Source organism: Myotis nattereri (assembly GCF_964212035.1).
Source record: "Myotis nattereri genome assembly, chromosome: 12".
NCBI classification, from domain to species: Eukaryota; Metazoa; Chordata; class Mammalia; order Chiroptera; family Vespertilionidae; genus Myotis; species Myotis nattereri.
The window spans coordinates 26,081,232-26,097,253 of NC_138087.1; the positions used below are offsets into that span (position 1 = coordinate 26,081,232).

Below are 16,022 nucleotides of genomic sequence, written 5' to 3' on the forward strand. Positions count from 1 at the left end.
CTTGGGGCGGGGCGGGGACAGGTGAAATAGGTGAAGATATTAAGAACAAATTGGTGTTCCAGAATAGTCATGGGGTTGTAAAGTACATAGGGAATGTAGTCAATGTATGTAGTCAGATGGGTATGAGATTTACCAGGATGATCCATTAGGACGGTTCACCGGGGTGTACACCTGAAACTAATATAATATTGTATGCCAACTGTAAGTTATTATTCCCACAGGTGGTTTAAGATTACAAGCATAAATTGGTACTTATCTAAATGAAGTTGCATTAAAGGATATTTTTAAAGGATTTAATCTTATGGATTCTTATAATACTATACTCTCGCAAAATCAATACAATTTAAACGAAGATAGTACTCCAGTCCATGTGTTAAAAAATAACAAAGCAAGAACATTAATTGTTGGTTGGGAAATATAATATGAATTAACTAAACAGCTTGCTTATCAAAACTGCTAGCTCACCAGGACTCACTTTAAAATTCTTGTTTCACTGAGCCCACTACTCCAAATGTTTATATCATAAACTGCTCATTCCCAACCAGTGAGTGCCCCACCTTGCAAGACCTGCCTTAAAAATCTCACCCAGCCCAGGCCCTAAGTCTCTGTAAATGCCTTCCTTTAATTTTCTCATTTTGAGGCACCCCTTAGACTCTGTCAAGGTGATGTTTTATCTTAAACAAAGTAAAATAAACTTAGCACTTTTTTAAAATTACATTTATTGGGTCGACATTGGTTAACAAGATTATATAGGTTTCAAATGTACATTTCTATGATACATGTTCTGTGTAATGTATTGTGTGCCCACCACCCAAAGTCTAATCTTCTTGTCACCATATATTTGAGTCCCTTTACCCTTGATTAACCCTCACCCCCTTTTCTCTAATAACCACCATATACTGTTGTTTGTGTCTGAGTTTTTATTCATTTGTTTTTCTTGTTAGTTCATTTGTTGCTTTCTGATTTATATCCCACATCTGAGTGAAATCATGTGGTTCTTAGCTTATTTTACTTACGCATGATATTCTCAAGGTCATTCAGTGTTGTTGAAATGGCAGTATTTCATCTTTTCTTATGGCTGAGTAGTATAAACTTAGTTTTTTGTGTTGTTGTTGTTTTATATTCTCAGAAGGTCACTGGCCTTTTTAAAAATATTTTTTTATTGGTTTCAGAGAGGAAGAGAGAGGAAAGGAGAGAAACATCAATGATAACAGGGAATTATTGATTGGCTGCCTCCTGCATGCCCCCTACTGGGGGTTGAGCCCGCAACCCGGGCACGTGCCCTTACCTGGAATCAAACCCGGAACCTTTTGGTCCGCAGGCGGACGCTCTGTCCACTGAGCAAACTGGCCAGGGCTAAACTTAGCTTTTTTAATCAAAAGGATTTTTTGTGTGTGTGTTCATGTGTGTCAGAGTGGGTCAACAGTTGGTACAGGCAATAAACAAGTAAAAAAATAAATAAATAAACAGCATTCCAGATGGAGATAAATGCTATAAAAAAATGTGGGGAAGAAAGTACATGTGAGTGGTGGAGGGTAAGTGGGTTGTTCCCATTTTAGATTGGTAATCAGCTAAGGCTTTCCTAAGTGGGTGGCATTTGAGCAAAGACCTGGAGGTGGTGAGGGAGAAAGCATTCAGCTACTTAGAAAGAGCATTCCAGAAAGAGGGACTAGCAGTTGCACGGGGTTTAAGGCAGGACCTTGCCTGGCATGTTGAAGAAGTAACAAGGAGGCTGCTATAGCTAAAGACAGAGAAAATGGCAGAGAGATAAGATATGAGGAATAAAAGGTGATAGGAGGGAAACAGGTTGTAAAGGGCCCTTTTTCTAGATGAGATGGGCAAACAATGCAGGTGAAATTTAGAATCAAATTTTCAAGAAATTATATGAAATGTTTAGATTACTTAAGGGATAATTGACATTTTTATGGTATTGAGTCTCCTATCCAATAATATGTTATACCTCGCTGTTTATTCTAGACTTTCTTTAAAATCCTTCAGTAAACCTTAATAGTTTTTGGCCCATGAATCTTACAGATTCTTAAGTTTATTATGAGGTTTTAAAGGTTTGCTTTCGTTTGGCTTGGGTTTGTGCTATTTTTAAATGGGATTTTCCCCTATTACTTTCTCTAACTGGCCCATGTCTCAGTCCCTACTGGTGCTCTAAATTCAACCAGTATCTTGATCTCTATCAAGATAGGTTACTTTTGTCTATTTTTCACATTTATATAAATAGAATCATACAGGTTTTTTTTAGAAAAACTATTAATTTTTAATATATTGCCTCTAAATGATGACACTATGTTCTGTTGGTAGCTGAGTCTTGGTAGTTATAACTCACTTCTGTTACCTAACTTGCTGCATTGGATAGAATTCTCAGAACAATTTTGAACAAAAGAGATGATAGATTTTGTCTTATTTATGACATCAATGTGGAATAATTCTTGCATTCACTCCCTTTAAATATAAATATCACTGGTTAGTTATTAGAAATTATGTTTATGTTAAAAAAGTATCTTTATCTTACTGATTGTCTATATTTTAAACCTAAAAGCCTATTTTTGCATCTGTAGTGAACACCATAAGTGGTATAAGCATACCAGTGAGATGTAATCAAAATGCACCTTTATGTTGTTTCCCATGGTCCCTTTAAAATGCCTTCAGAATGAGAGTTTTATCCATCTCCCTAAATGAAACTCAAGTTTTTTTATTTTTCTTACCATTATTAGTAAATTGGAAGTCCAGACATCATTGTAGGAGGCAAATTCAATTCAGAATTAGAATATCTTCCCCATTATATTGATTGATATACAGGTATCTCCCGTTTTTCGAAAGTTCGCATTATACCACTTCTCTTTTATGAAAGACCTACATCAGTCCCTGTTTTTGCTAATTGAAAGAGATACAAGGGCAATTTGGCTTTTATGAAAAAAAAAACACAAAAATGGCCTTCAGCTTGTTTTGCAGTTCATAGAAGCCTGTGGCACCCCAGCAGCGAGAGTGGCCCCTCCACGCTCCTTTCTGGGAACTACTAAATGCATGCAACACGAAATAATTCTGAGCCCCAGATGTCCATGTCACTGAAACCCTGAAAAAAGGAAAACAATTTCTGAATAATCAGTGAAAATAAAATTATAGTCTAGTTTTCATAGCTCTGTATTCATATTTTTACAATAAGAGTGCCTTTATTTTTATATTGTTTAAAATTATTAATTATATCTTCCTTTACAAATATATTTATATAGCTTTTTCTAATACTGTTTATTTAATACTAGAGGCCTGGTGCATAAAATTTGTGCAGGGGGGAGGGGGGCGGGGGACTCCCCTCAGCCCAGCCTGCACCCTCTCCAATCCGGGATGCCTCAGGGGAGGGATGTCCGACTGCCGGTTTAGGCCTGATCCCGGGGATTGGGTCAAAACCGGCAGCCGGACATCCCTCTCACAATCCTGAACCACTGCTCCTAATCGCTCACCTGCCTGCCTTCCTGGTTGCCCCTAACTGCCCCCCACTCTGCCGGCCTGGTCTCCCCTAACTGCACTCCCCTGCTGGCCTGGTCACCACCAACTGCCCCCCCCCCTCCCCGCTGCCAGCCTGATTGCCCCCAACTGCCCCCCACCAGCCTAATCGCCCCCAAAGGCCCCCCCTGCTGGCCTGGTGGCCCCTCACAGCCCCCCGCCAGCCTGGTCGCCCCACGCAGCCTGCTTGTTCAGTCGTTTGGTCGTCCCTCACTAACCCCCCTGCCGACCTGGTCGTAGGCAGCCATCTTGTGAGGGCATGGGGGTTAATTTGCATATTACCTCTTTATTATATCAGCTGGTTTAAACCCAATGTACTAAAACAACTGTGTACATCTGTACTGTGGAATCTACTCAGATATAAAAAGCAATGCACTATTGATACATGAAACAATTTGGATGAATTTCCAAAGCACTGAGGTGAGTTGAAAAGCCCATCTGAAAGGGTCGCATACTATATGATTCCATATTCATAATGGAAGGAAATGGCAAAATTATAGGGATGGAGAAATGATTAGTGGTTGCCAAGGGTTAGGAATTGTAGGTGAGGGGAAAGGAATGACTAATAAGTGGTAGCATTTAGGAATATATTTGTGGTGATGCAAATGAAGAAAAGAAAGCATTGTAAGGGCCATGTATTAAAATACACACACACACACACACACACAGTTGAGAAAACACTACAAATACTGTATTTCTTGCTAGACCTCTTCCTAATAACTTCCTAATATCTATCAACACAAGCAGATTCTCCTTGTCTTAAACAATGACCTTCCCTTGATCCTTTGATATATAAATCTATCTTTTTCACTTTTTATTTTGAAATAATGATAAATTCACAGGAAGTTGAAAACATAATGCAGAAGGTTCCGCTGTACCCTTCATTCATTTCTTACAGTGGTTACGTCTTAACTGACTACAGTGCAGTGACAAAACTAGGAGACTGCCATTGGTACAATGTGTTTGTAGAGTTCTATGCCATTTTTATCACACGTGTAGATTCTTGCAATTACTTCCACAACCAAGATACAGAACTATTCCATCACTATAAATATCTCCCGAGTGCTATTAATTGATAGCCATGCCACCCCTCACCCTTTAACAATTCCTAGCTCTTGGCAATCACTAACGTTTTCTCCAACCCCCGGAAGAGCCAAAGGCACAAAGATAATTAAAGACATCATCCCGTGAGTAGGCCCAGTCACCAGGATAAGGGATCATTCCACTTCCCAAGCCACACCTCTCAGGTACCCAAATCAGGAAGTGAGAACATGCAGCATAGGAAGAAGATGAGAAGGAAAAAAGGCACAAACAAACAGACAAAAACCAGGCAGAAGAATAAAGAGGAGTGTGATCCACAACCATGTGGGATAAGAGAAGCCTTAACGGAGACTGGATATGGAGACGAAAGAAGGAAGCAAATCAAGTGCCTGAGATGAGAAGTGATTACAGGAGGTCGTGTAGTGAGGTGAAAAGTTCCACTCAAGACAGTCAAGGCAGTCTTCAGAATAGGCACCAACAGCACCCCCAAGTCAACTACCACTCCCTGCCCTGGTCTACCTTCTTTCCCGCTATTCTAATGACCACACAGTTTCATTAATGCTTCCCTGATCCCCTGTCTGAGAACGACTCTCCTCATTGGAACACCATCTCAGCAGTGTATCTAGTCACTGCCTCAGAAACGAGGACATCTTCATTTTTTCCTTAGAGGTAAAGTTCCAAATGCTTCCTAAAGGATGAGGAAGTCCCTGTCAGGGTTTTTCATCTGCCCCTTCCTCTCATTCACTCTGTTAGGGGCAGAAATAGAATATTGGGGGCTGGCTATATAGATAAATGCCTAAGCGACCATTACCACCAGTCAACCAAACGACTGGTCGCTATGACATGCACTGACCCAGGGGACAGATGCTCAATGCAGGAGCTGCCCCCTGGTGGTCAGTGCCCTACCACAGCCAACCTCCTGCAGCCAGCCAACCTCCAGGAGACTCCCCCCCCCCCGCCCCCCCCCCCCCCCCCGCCCTAATCGGGCAAATCACTGGCCAGGCCAAGGGACCCCATCTGTGCATTAATTCATGCACCGGGCCTCTAGTAAGTAATATTAATCATGCTCTGTTAACCATGATTGTTTTGCTCTGATTAAAGAAAGCATATTCTGCCCTAACCGGTTTGGCTCAGTGGATAGAGCATCAGCCTGCGGACTGAAGGGTCCCAGGTTCAATTCCGGTCAAGGGCATGTACCTTGGTTGCGGGCACATCCCCAGTAGGGAGTGTGCAGGAGGCAGCTGATCGATGTTTCTCTCTCATTGATGTTTCTAACTCTCTATCCCTCTCCCTTCCTCTCTGTAAAAAAAAATCAATAAAATATATTAAAAAAAAAAGAAAGCATATTCTGATCTGTTTTAGCACATGGCCCATTTTAATTCCTTTTGTATACTCATTCTTATTCCTTTAGCCTACTTCCCCATGTAATCTTTATCCTTCTACCCAATATAAGCAGCTGGTTTATGTGTGTGTGTGTGTGGGGGGGGGGGCGGGTCACAGAGCAGATTTTCGTGGATGACCTGCTGCTCTTCCACCCTGCTGGCATTACTGGAATAAACCCTTTCTCTGCTTAGTTGGCTTCAGTAGTGACAGGCAGCCTGGGCCCATTGGTTGTCCAGTTTCAATTCAACAAATATTTATTGAGAAAAAATTCACTAAGTGCCTACTTCTACGTAGTTTGAAAGGCTGGTTGGAAAGATTGCCAATAATTATGCCACAGTGAGATGAGGGCAGAAACTTTTCCAGAGGTAATTTTTGGATTGAGTCCTTTAGGACTAGAAGGAGTTAAACAGAATGGACTGGTGGTGGGGACAAGCTGAGGAATGGGGTGGGGTAGAGGGGGGTTGTGAAGAAATATGAAGCTGGGAATACTTTCTAGTCGGAAGACAGAAGGTGGAAGAGTGCTGAGTTGCTTATACTTCCAACATCTTTTTCTCATTATAAGCGCTTCTGCTTGCAGAGCTGCCGGCTCCCTGCTCCACCTAGAGGTGGTGTGGGGTCATACAAAGGCAGGGACTGGAGAACAGACTGGCTGGGAGCTTGCCTTGGCTGCTAGACTAGATGTGTGATCCTGGGCAAGCTGCTAATCTTCTTTGAGCCTGTTTCCTCATCTGTAAAATGGGGGTAGTAGCACCTGGATTAAATGGAAGCATGTAAGTCAAGCTCCTGCCTCAATTCATTTAGATCTCCGTTTCCCCTCCCTCTTGCTTCCATTTTGGAAACTGTATTCTTTCTCCTTATAACTTTCTCATTGCTCCTTTCATCTCTGTCTTGCTATACTTTTGCTGGCATCCCCGCTTAGAAGGGTGGCTATGGGGCGAGGGGTGCGTCAAACAGGGCCGGAGGAGCACAGCCTGTCAGTAGTAGTTCAGAAACTGTCTCCTAGTGGCTCTGATGAGCTCAGCCCTCCTGCCTCCTTTACTCCTCCTCCTCCGCTTTCCATTCGGAATTGCTGCTCCCAGGGATCCTGGGCTTTTGTTCTCTGGAGGCTTAAAATACCACCTGTTTTTCCCTGACTTATTGTTTAAGGGTATCAACCACAAGCGTACAGACCATCACACTGAAATTGCGCACACTTAAAGAAAGCAAGAGCTAAGTTTGTGCTTTAAAAAATAAAACAACACCCACAACACTAAAACATCAATGCTTTCCCATTGTCCCTCTGCCTTTCATTTCTTTTCGGAGGGCCTCCCTTTGTAGTTAGCACCCTTCTTTACTTGTTGGTACTATCATTTAACAGTAATAAACAGTTATCTTTTAATACTAATTATAATTTATCTATCGTGTGTCTGTCTTCCCTATTTTATAGCCTGTGGTGTCCTCTGTATCTGTAGGCTGTTTCTCACAATTGAATATGCGTAAGCATCACCTGGGGAATCTTTTTAAAATGCAGATTCTGATTGAGCAGTGGTGGGGAGGGGCCGAGTTTCTTCTAACAAGCTCCCTGGTGAAGCCACGCTGCTGGGCCCTGGACCACGCTTGGAGTTAAGCCTTACACGGGTTACAACAAAGGAGGGTCACAAGAAATGATTGCTGGATGAGGCCTTCGTCTCTCCTGCACAGTCTTGGAACTTTCTCCAATACATCTTTCTTCACTTTTTTCTCGTGCACGATCTATGATTCACACCTGACAATTATTCCTTTGTGTACTTAGCTGTGCTCTTCCTTGCCTTTTCCATGCATCCGTCTCATCCAGAAATGGATCACTTAGGGCGTACAACAGCCACCTCCAGCTTCTTTCTATTGTCATCTACCTTGTAGTAAGCAAAAATCACTTGTTAAAAAAATCATCTCTGCCCTTTCTGGCTCAGCAATGTCTCGTACAGTGATGGCGAACCTTTTGAGCTCGGCGTGTCAGCATTGTGAAAAACCCTAGCTTAACTCTGGTGCCGTGTCACATATAGAAATTTTTTGATATTTGCAACCATAGTAAAACAAAGACTTATATTTTTGATATTTATTTTATATATTTAAATGCCATTTAACAAAGAAAAATCAACCAAAAAAATGAGTTCGCGTGTCACCTCTGACACGCGTGTCATAGGTTCGCCATCACTGGTCTAGTAGCTCCAGAGCTTCAAACTCAAAGTCAGGATGAGAAGCTGCAAGACATTTCTCCAAACCTACCTACTCCCTTGCCAACCAGTTAACTTTCACCACTGGGAATCTTCTGCATATTGCTGAGGTATGACTTCGTCTCTTGAAAGTTCTCCAAGGACATTTTGCATTGGAAATTTTGCATTGGAAATTTTGCATTGGGAATGTCTTCTTTCCTTCCTTTTAATGGCATCTGTATCACTTTCAAAAAATTCTTCTCAGTGTTTACCCAACTTAAAGCTTTTCCTGATTTAGTCGTAGTTGTGAGTCCTTCATTTAAAGGAGTATGAGTGCCATACCATTATTTATTTATATATTTAATATTCTCATATTGAGTATGAGAATATTAAATATATAATATTTAATTATATAATTAAGTGTGTGTTTTTTCCATTTTCATTGTTTTAAATGGAAATTGTTTGTGCTTGCTGTTCATGATTGTATGCACGGCACCTAATAGTGCCCGACACAGGGTAGGTACTTATTTTGTGATTCAACGAAAGATGGAACAAAAACTTAAGATGAATTTTTATTACTTTCCAAGAATGCCTCATTTACTATATTTGTAAATAAGTGTTGGCTAAAGGATCAAAAAAATAAAATAATTTTAGAAATGCCCTGAAAGAGTATTTTAAAGGAATAAGACCTGTGAGGTCTAGTAACACTACCACTCACCAGCAACCATTCTACTAGGGAATTAAAATTGAGACGCAGTTAAAATTTACTGAAGAGCCCGAACCCACATCCTACCTACAAGGCTTATGCTTTCCTGTCATTGTTTTTCACTCATCACATTTTGCGTTCGGTAGGACTGTATTTTCTTAACAGCTCTTGGTACTTTAAATGTGAAAGAAAAGGAACGGGCGTTCTCATATTACAATTTCTAGGGGGGGAAAAAGGAGATTGCCCAGGCCCATTCAGCGAGGTGTAAGAGGCCTACGCGCTGCACACCCTGCAACCGCCTCATGCTCGGATTTCATCTATGGGTTTTTGTACAGTTTCTTTTTTGGATGCTGCAAACCGCGCAAGTGCAGCCTTCAAGGCTCCCCACCCTGGGGAACGACGCAAGCACATGCAGCGGAGGCTGCCAGGCTCTCCCTCACACACGCACACACGCACACGCACAGCCACGGGCTGGAGGCCCGGGTCCCCGCTCCCAAACGCAGTCCCCGGCCCCCGGCCCCTCCCTCCGGCCTTTACATACAGGACACATACAAATACACACACGCAGCGCGGCCAGCAGGGGCGGGCCGGGCCCGACCACTCCGCACGCCCCAGGGGGGAGCCGCCGCGGGCCCCGTCGTCTTCGCCCTAGCCTTTTCCCTGCGCACCCATCGCTCCCTCCACTTGGCTGGAACTTCTAGGGAAAAGGGAACCTCTGAGGACTTAGGGGGGCTTCTGTCGCTCCATTTCGGAGCCACACACCTCGGGCGAGGGCCGCGCCGCGCCCCCTTCCTGGGCGAGCAGTTGGTCCCGCCCCAGTGCTAGCGGGCGCCGAGCGGGAGCCGCGCGGGAGCAGCGCAGCGACGGCGGCGGCAGCAGTGGCGGCGGCGGCGGTTGCGAGTCGGAGCCGTTGAGACGCCTCTGCGGCAGCTGGTGGCGCAGGTGGCGTGCGTGGACGCGGGCAGTGGCGGCCGACCCGCCACCGCAGCCTCGGCGTCCGCAGCCCCGGCAGGTGAGCGGGCGGCGGAGGCTCGCCCCGCCCCCCCCTCGGCGGCCTCGCTCGGGGCTGCAGCGGGGAAGTGGCCGCGGCCCGCCCGGGCGCGGAGGGGCGGCCCCGCGCTTGGACCGTCGGGAGGCAGGTCGCAGGGGGAGAGGTCGTGCGAGGATGGGGAGGGGAGGCGCCCCTTTCTTTGGCCATTTGCCCCCCGCCGACCCCTCCCTCCTGGGGCTCACACCCGGGGGGCGGGGGGCGCTGGAGGCGAGCTGGGGTGGAGAACGGAGAATTGGGGCTCAGCAGCATCTCCGCCTCAGGTGGCGGCGTCTTTGGCCGCCGAGCGGCGGACCCGCCGGAGCCTGGAGGGGTCGCCCTGGGGCTGCGAGGCCCGCTCTCGGGGGAGGAGCGGGAGGCGGCTCTCCCCTCACGCCCACCCCACCGCCGCGGCCCTCCCTCCCGGGCCGCCCCCTCCCCCGTCCTCCCCCGTCCTCCCCGGAGGCCCCTCCCTTCGGGTTTCTCCGCTTTAACCGCCCTCCGCGCTCCCCCCGCCCGCAGGCAGGCGCGTTGGAACTCCCCGAGGCATCCTCCCGCGCCGCAGCCGCGGTTCCCGCCGGCCCCCTCGCCGCCCCCGCCGCCGCTCCCCTGCGCTGGGCTCCGCGTCCGGATCCCCCGCATCGCCCCTCACGAGACATGACTCGCGATTTCAAACCCGGAGACCTCATCTTCGCCAAGATGAAAGGTTACCCTCATTGGCCGGCTCGCGTAAGTGGTTTTCAGGCTTCGCGTTGAGCGGCGCTGCCTTAAAAAAAATTTTTTTTTTCTCGTGTTCTTTCTCCCTCTGGCTTGCCTGGAGGCTCATTTGTCAGCCTACATTTTATTTTATTATTTATTTTATTTTATTTTATTATTTTTTTCCCCGTAGTCCCCCAGGTAATTGCAAAAACCCAGGTGTATCTACGTGCTTAACGTATTCCACTATTTCCTTCATGTCTCTGGCAGACTTGGGCAGGTTTTCTTAATAGGAAAGATTTAAATGTGATGCCCGTTCATGTTTCATTGTAGGTGAAAATAATCAACTATGGGCTTCAATGTGTAAAAATGAAGGAAACTGACATTTTCTCGATTTTGAGTAAAATGCATAAAACCAGTGAGATGAGGCAAACTTCTGGGTGTCGGAGAGAGAGGTGGTTGAATTGGAGATGCGGGTGTTCATGTTTTGTCGTGTGGTGGGTGAGGCCTGCTGGGTCTGCTTGTGTCACGGAGGGATGAGGGCTGGAGAGTGGTGGGCATTGCCCGGGAAGCGAGCACCAGGGAAAGTGTAGGAAATGCAGTTTCACGTTTTTATTCATGAAGTTAGCCTGACGACCTTAAAGAAGTGGTTTTTCTCTCTGATTGTTTCATAGGGGCAAGAGGAGGCGTTGACCCAGACCCCTGGGTGCACATCTAGTACTAGGTCGGGAGGTGAAGGACCAGGAGGGTGTGTGTGTGTGTGTGTGTGTGTGTGTGTGTGTGTGTGTCATTTAGGAATTGAGATTGTCAAAATAAGTCATTTTCAGAAAAAGCGATATATTTGTTAGTTTATGGTAGGACTCAGGTTTGAAGGTAATGATGGAACCTAGGAAATGCTGAGGCCTATTCGGTTGGTTAGTAAGGTCAAAATTTCTTAAATGTAAATGTGATAGTGTAAGGTTGTAATTGCCACTAATTCACTCTTCTTTGAGGATTGTTGTTTCTTAAAGATAATTAAAATTATGGCAGCTGGAGGAAACATACCTGTTGGTTACAGAGAATCATGGCGTTATTGAGGGCTATGCAAATATAAAATATTTCTTGATTTTTCCCATCTAGTTCTTTAAGACTCAGGTTTACAATTTCTTTCCCCAATCTGGAAAAATCTCCCTCCCGCCCCCACACTCAGTCTATGAAGGCTACCTTTTTAGTGGAATCTTACTTGAACAATCTTTAATCATAATTCTTGTCTATATATTTGACACTCTTTCCTTTCTGATCATCTCTTACATGCACATCTTAACTTCCAAATAGATTGAAAGCTTCTTAAGGGCAATAGATGTAAACTGAACTTTATATCCCCACCGTACTTAGTGCATATTAATGCACTTAAAAAACACTTTATTTCATGTTTAAATAGAGTGCAGGGAAACTTGGCAGGTTTAAGACCCCTCTGAGATACTTTTCTTATGGTTTTAGCATCCTTATTTATTTATTTTGAGGTGTTATCTAAGGTAATGGGATACATTTATTTTCAGATTTCCATGCCATAATACAGTTAAAAGCCAAATGAAAATGTTTTAAAAATTATTTACTCTTCCAAATCGTTCTCCCCACATGCTTCAGTATGTTAGGTGAATAAGGTTACTGCTGATACAAGCAAAATAAACTAGCCTTAGGAGGGCCAGAGTATTCTCCTTTATTTAATAAGTTCTATATTTAACAAGTTCATTTGTATTTCCTTTTCTCCTTTTTTTTCTTAGAAGTGAATGAATTTTGATTATGTCCAAGAATTATATTCCTTTTTCTGTCTTTCCAGTCTTACAAATTAGAAGTCTTTGCTTTAGAGCGTTGGCTCTCAACCTGTGGGTCGCGACCCCTTTGGTGGTCAAACGACCCTTTCTCAGGGGTTGCCTAAGACCATCAGAAAACACATATATAATTGTTTTTGTGATTAATCACTATGCTTTAATTATGTTCAATTTGTAACAATGAAATTGGGGGTCTCCACAACATGAGGAACTGTATTTAAGGGTCGCAGCATTAGGAAGGTTGAGAACCACTGCTTTAGAGTTTAGAATATGTATTTAAGGTCTCAGCAGTGACAGTGACAACCATCTGTTCCTATTTTGGTCTTAACATTTCCTATTTATATATCCCAAATTCCATTAATTTTTGTCTTTTGCATTCTTTTAATCCTGTACCAGTATTAATCATCTTTAAAGTCAACTTTATAAAAATATATATATTTTTATTGATTTCAGGGAGGGACAGAGAGAGAGAGAGAGAGAGAGAGAGAGAGAAACATCAGTGATGAGAATCATTGATCTATTGCATCTTGCACACCCCACACTGGGGATCGAGCCCACAACCTGGGCATGTGCCTTTACTGGAATTGAACCTGGGACCCTTCACTTTGCAGGCTGACGCTCTATCCACTGAGCCAAACTGGCCTGGGCTAAAGTCAACTTTTAAATTGCCTAGCCAAAACCGGTTTGGCTCAGTGGATAGAGCGTCGGCCTGCGGACTGAAAGGCCCCGGGTTTGATTCCGGTCAAGGGCATGTACCTGGGTTGTGGGCACGTCCCCAGTGGGGGGTGTGCAGGAGGCGGCTGATCGATGTTTCTCTCTCATCGATGTTTCTAACTCTCTATCTCTCTCCCTTCCTCTCTGTAAAAAATCAATAAAATTTATTAAAAAAATAATAATTGCCTAACACTTATTAAACTCTGTAGGTACTAGACATTTTTTACAGACTTTTAAAGCTGTTTGCTAGCTGAAACAAGCATATCAACTGGTTTGACAAAATATCCGTTATCTTAAGGCCTCTAAGGATTTACACAATTCTTGGGGCTTTCTCATAAAGTTGAAATGACAAGTAAAATAGTTATTGATCAGATAGATGAGACAAGTCCCTAAAAGTGTTGGGTAATAATGATTCTATTGAAGCCTGAAACCTTCAGACTGCCAGTCAAATCATCCCAATTGTCTTTTCTTCAACATGGTAATAATGCATGCAGAGCATGGTAGGTCCTTTGATGGTCTGCTCTCTTCTTAACAATGCGAATTGATTTTTAAATTAAAGTGTCTTTGAAATTAGGGGGGGAAATGTTATTATTAAATTTAAATTAATAATGAAATAAAATAGAGATTTTTAAAAATTCTTGCTAGATACTACTGCCTGATGGCTTTAACTCTGAGGTCTGCTTTCCTTTATTAATAAGCGATAGTACCATAGATATGTTAGAGATAACAGCACCTGATGCTTTCTTTCTTAATTAGTCAGGATTGAAAGAGAAAAAAAGAACAAGTAACTTCATGTGATTCAGCCATGTAGGTATAAGACCTTTTCAGAATATGTTTCAGACTTTGAGAAACACTACTATAAGCTTTTGTTACTATTTTACATTACTTCAATATTTGTATAGCCTTCCTGTAAAAATATAATTTAGGATTTTTGAACAGGTTTATACTCCACTATCTAAAATGCTTAGGGTCAGATATGTTTAAAAATTCAGAATTTGGGGATTTTAGAAAGGTAATGATGGTACCTATATACCATATACTTTGTTCCTGATTAGGTTCTCTGGTGGCACATAATAATCCAGCACAATATTTCTTCAGAGGAGCATCTGTAGAAACACTAGGTGGACAAAAAGAAATGATTGACTAGCTTCCCTATCAGATAAGGTTTTGCCACCGAATGAAGTTTTAGAAATATCTTGGTTTTTAGAGCTTCTTGGGTTTCAAAACTAGGGATAAGGGATTATGGACCAGTACAACTGGTTCACGTTATATCAGATCCGTTTTGATGTTTTGTTTCCAGTTTATTCTGTTGTGTTGAAGCATGTATGATTTAAAATATTTTAATTTTTCTGCTCTTTCTTTTAGGTAGATGAAGTTCCTGATGGAGCTGTAAAACCACCAACAAACAAACTACCCATATTTTTCTTTGGTACTCACGAGACGTAAGTCCTTTTAGCTCTAAAGGCAAATCAAAGTTAATTTAGCAGGGTCATTGGACATAAAATGAAAAGCAAGTAGTGATTAATCTAAAGGGAAAATAGTAAAGGAATAGAAAATTTAAAATCATCTTTGAACTTTGGAAAAAGTCTTTAAGTGTCCCTTTTAAAATTTATTTTTAGGGTAGAAAAATTAGACACTGTAGGTTTTAAATTTTATTGGAAGAAATGTTTCCTTAATCATAAAAGAAAGCTATATATGGATCTCAGCAACTAGAAGAATGACTGATGGATGAAAGTATGTAAGTGAAGATTTACACTTTGCATATTAGCTCTTTATTATATAGGATATTTGTAAGGCCATTAAATTAAAGGTATGCAGGCCCTAACCGCTTTGGCTCAATGGATGGAGCGTCGGCCTGTGGACTGAAGGGTCCCAGGTTCGATTCTGGTCAAGGGCATGTGCCTTGGTTGCGGGCACATCCCCAGTGGGGGGTGTGCAGGAAGCAGCTGATTGATGTTTCTAACTCTCTATCCCTCTCTCTTCCTCTCTGTAAAAAGTCAATAAAAATATATTTTTTTAAAAAAAAATTAAAGGTATGCAGGATATTATTTTCCAAAATTAATGAGATAGCCCTTATGATTAATACTGGTATAGGATTAAAATAAGCATTTAGCATTCATATTTAGTATAAGTGCTTTTTTAAAAAAATACGTTCTTACTGATTTTTACAGAGAGGAAAGGAGAGGGATAGAAACACTGATGAGAGAGAAACATCAATCAGCTGCCTCCTGCACACCCCCTTCTGGGGATCAAGCCTGCAACCCAGACATGTGCCCTGACTTGTAATGGAACCACTGTTGGTTCCTGGGTCAAGGCATAACCACTGAGCAACACCAGCTGGGCTAGTATAAGTCCTTTTTATAAAGACAATCTGGCTTTGTTATATTAGCCATACAAACAGTATACAGTGGGAAAGGTGAGAAGAGATCTAGATAGTTCTCTCTGTGTGTATTTACATGGTCCTGAGAAACACTGACTGTTCTGTTGCCTCTGGTGCATAAGTGGGCAGAGAACCTGATTTGCTGAAACAAATTAATTTTTAAAATTACAACTGAATATTGAACTGTTACTTCTAGGTACATTAGATTACTCTAAGGGCTATCTCATTAATTTTGGAAAATAATATCCTGCATACCTTTAATTTAATGGCCTTACAAATATCCTATATAATAAAGAGCTACTATGCAAATGGTTGTCACGCCCTTGTCTCGGGCCCTCACTCTGGGGCTGGGGGAGCTGAGGCCAGGCCCTCCTCCCTACGGGGCTTGACGGGGGTGGGGCCAGCCCGGTCTGGGTCTCGTGATTTTGAGGTGGGCGCAGGTGGGCGGAGACTTGACTCTGGGTCCCTTGGTGTGCCCCAGACTCTGACAGAAGGGAGATTTTCATATACATTTTACTAATTTTCTTTCATCTCTAACACTTCTATTATAGAGAAAGGGCAAATAGCAATATTAAAATAT

The 16,022-nt window shown here is 43.0% G+C and overlaps 1 protein-coding gene across 4 annotated transcripts in view; it reads left to right on the forward strand.

Moving 5' to 3' along the window:
* Positions 1-9,258: 9,258 nt before the first annotated feature.
* The window catches only part of PSIP1 (PC4 and SRSF1 interacting protein 1), a 42,793-nt gene continuing 36,029 nt past the window's right edge, over positions 9,259-16,022 (forward strand). For all 4 annotated transcript variants that reach the window (XM_081103032.1, XM_081103035.1, XM_081103034.1 and 1 more), the window contains exons 1-3: positions 9,259-9,826; positions 10,364-10,570; positions 14,428-14,504. In XM_081103032.1, coding sequence (XP_080959158.1) covers positions 10,499-10,570; positions 14,428-14,504 — 149 coding nt within the window. In that variant the 5' untranslated portion in view covers positions 9,259-9,826; positions 10,364-10,498. The remainder of the gene's footprint in view (positions 9,827-10,363; positions 10,571-14,427; positions 14,505-16,022) is intronic.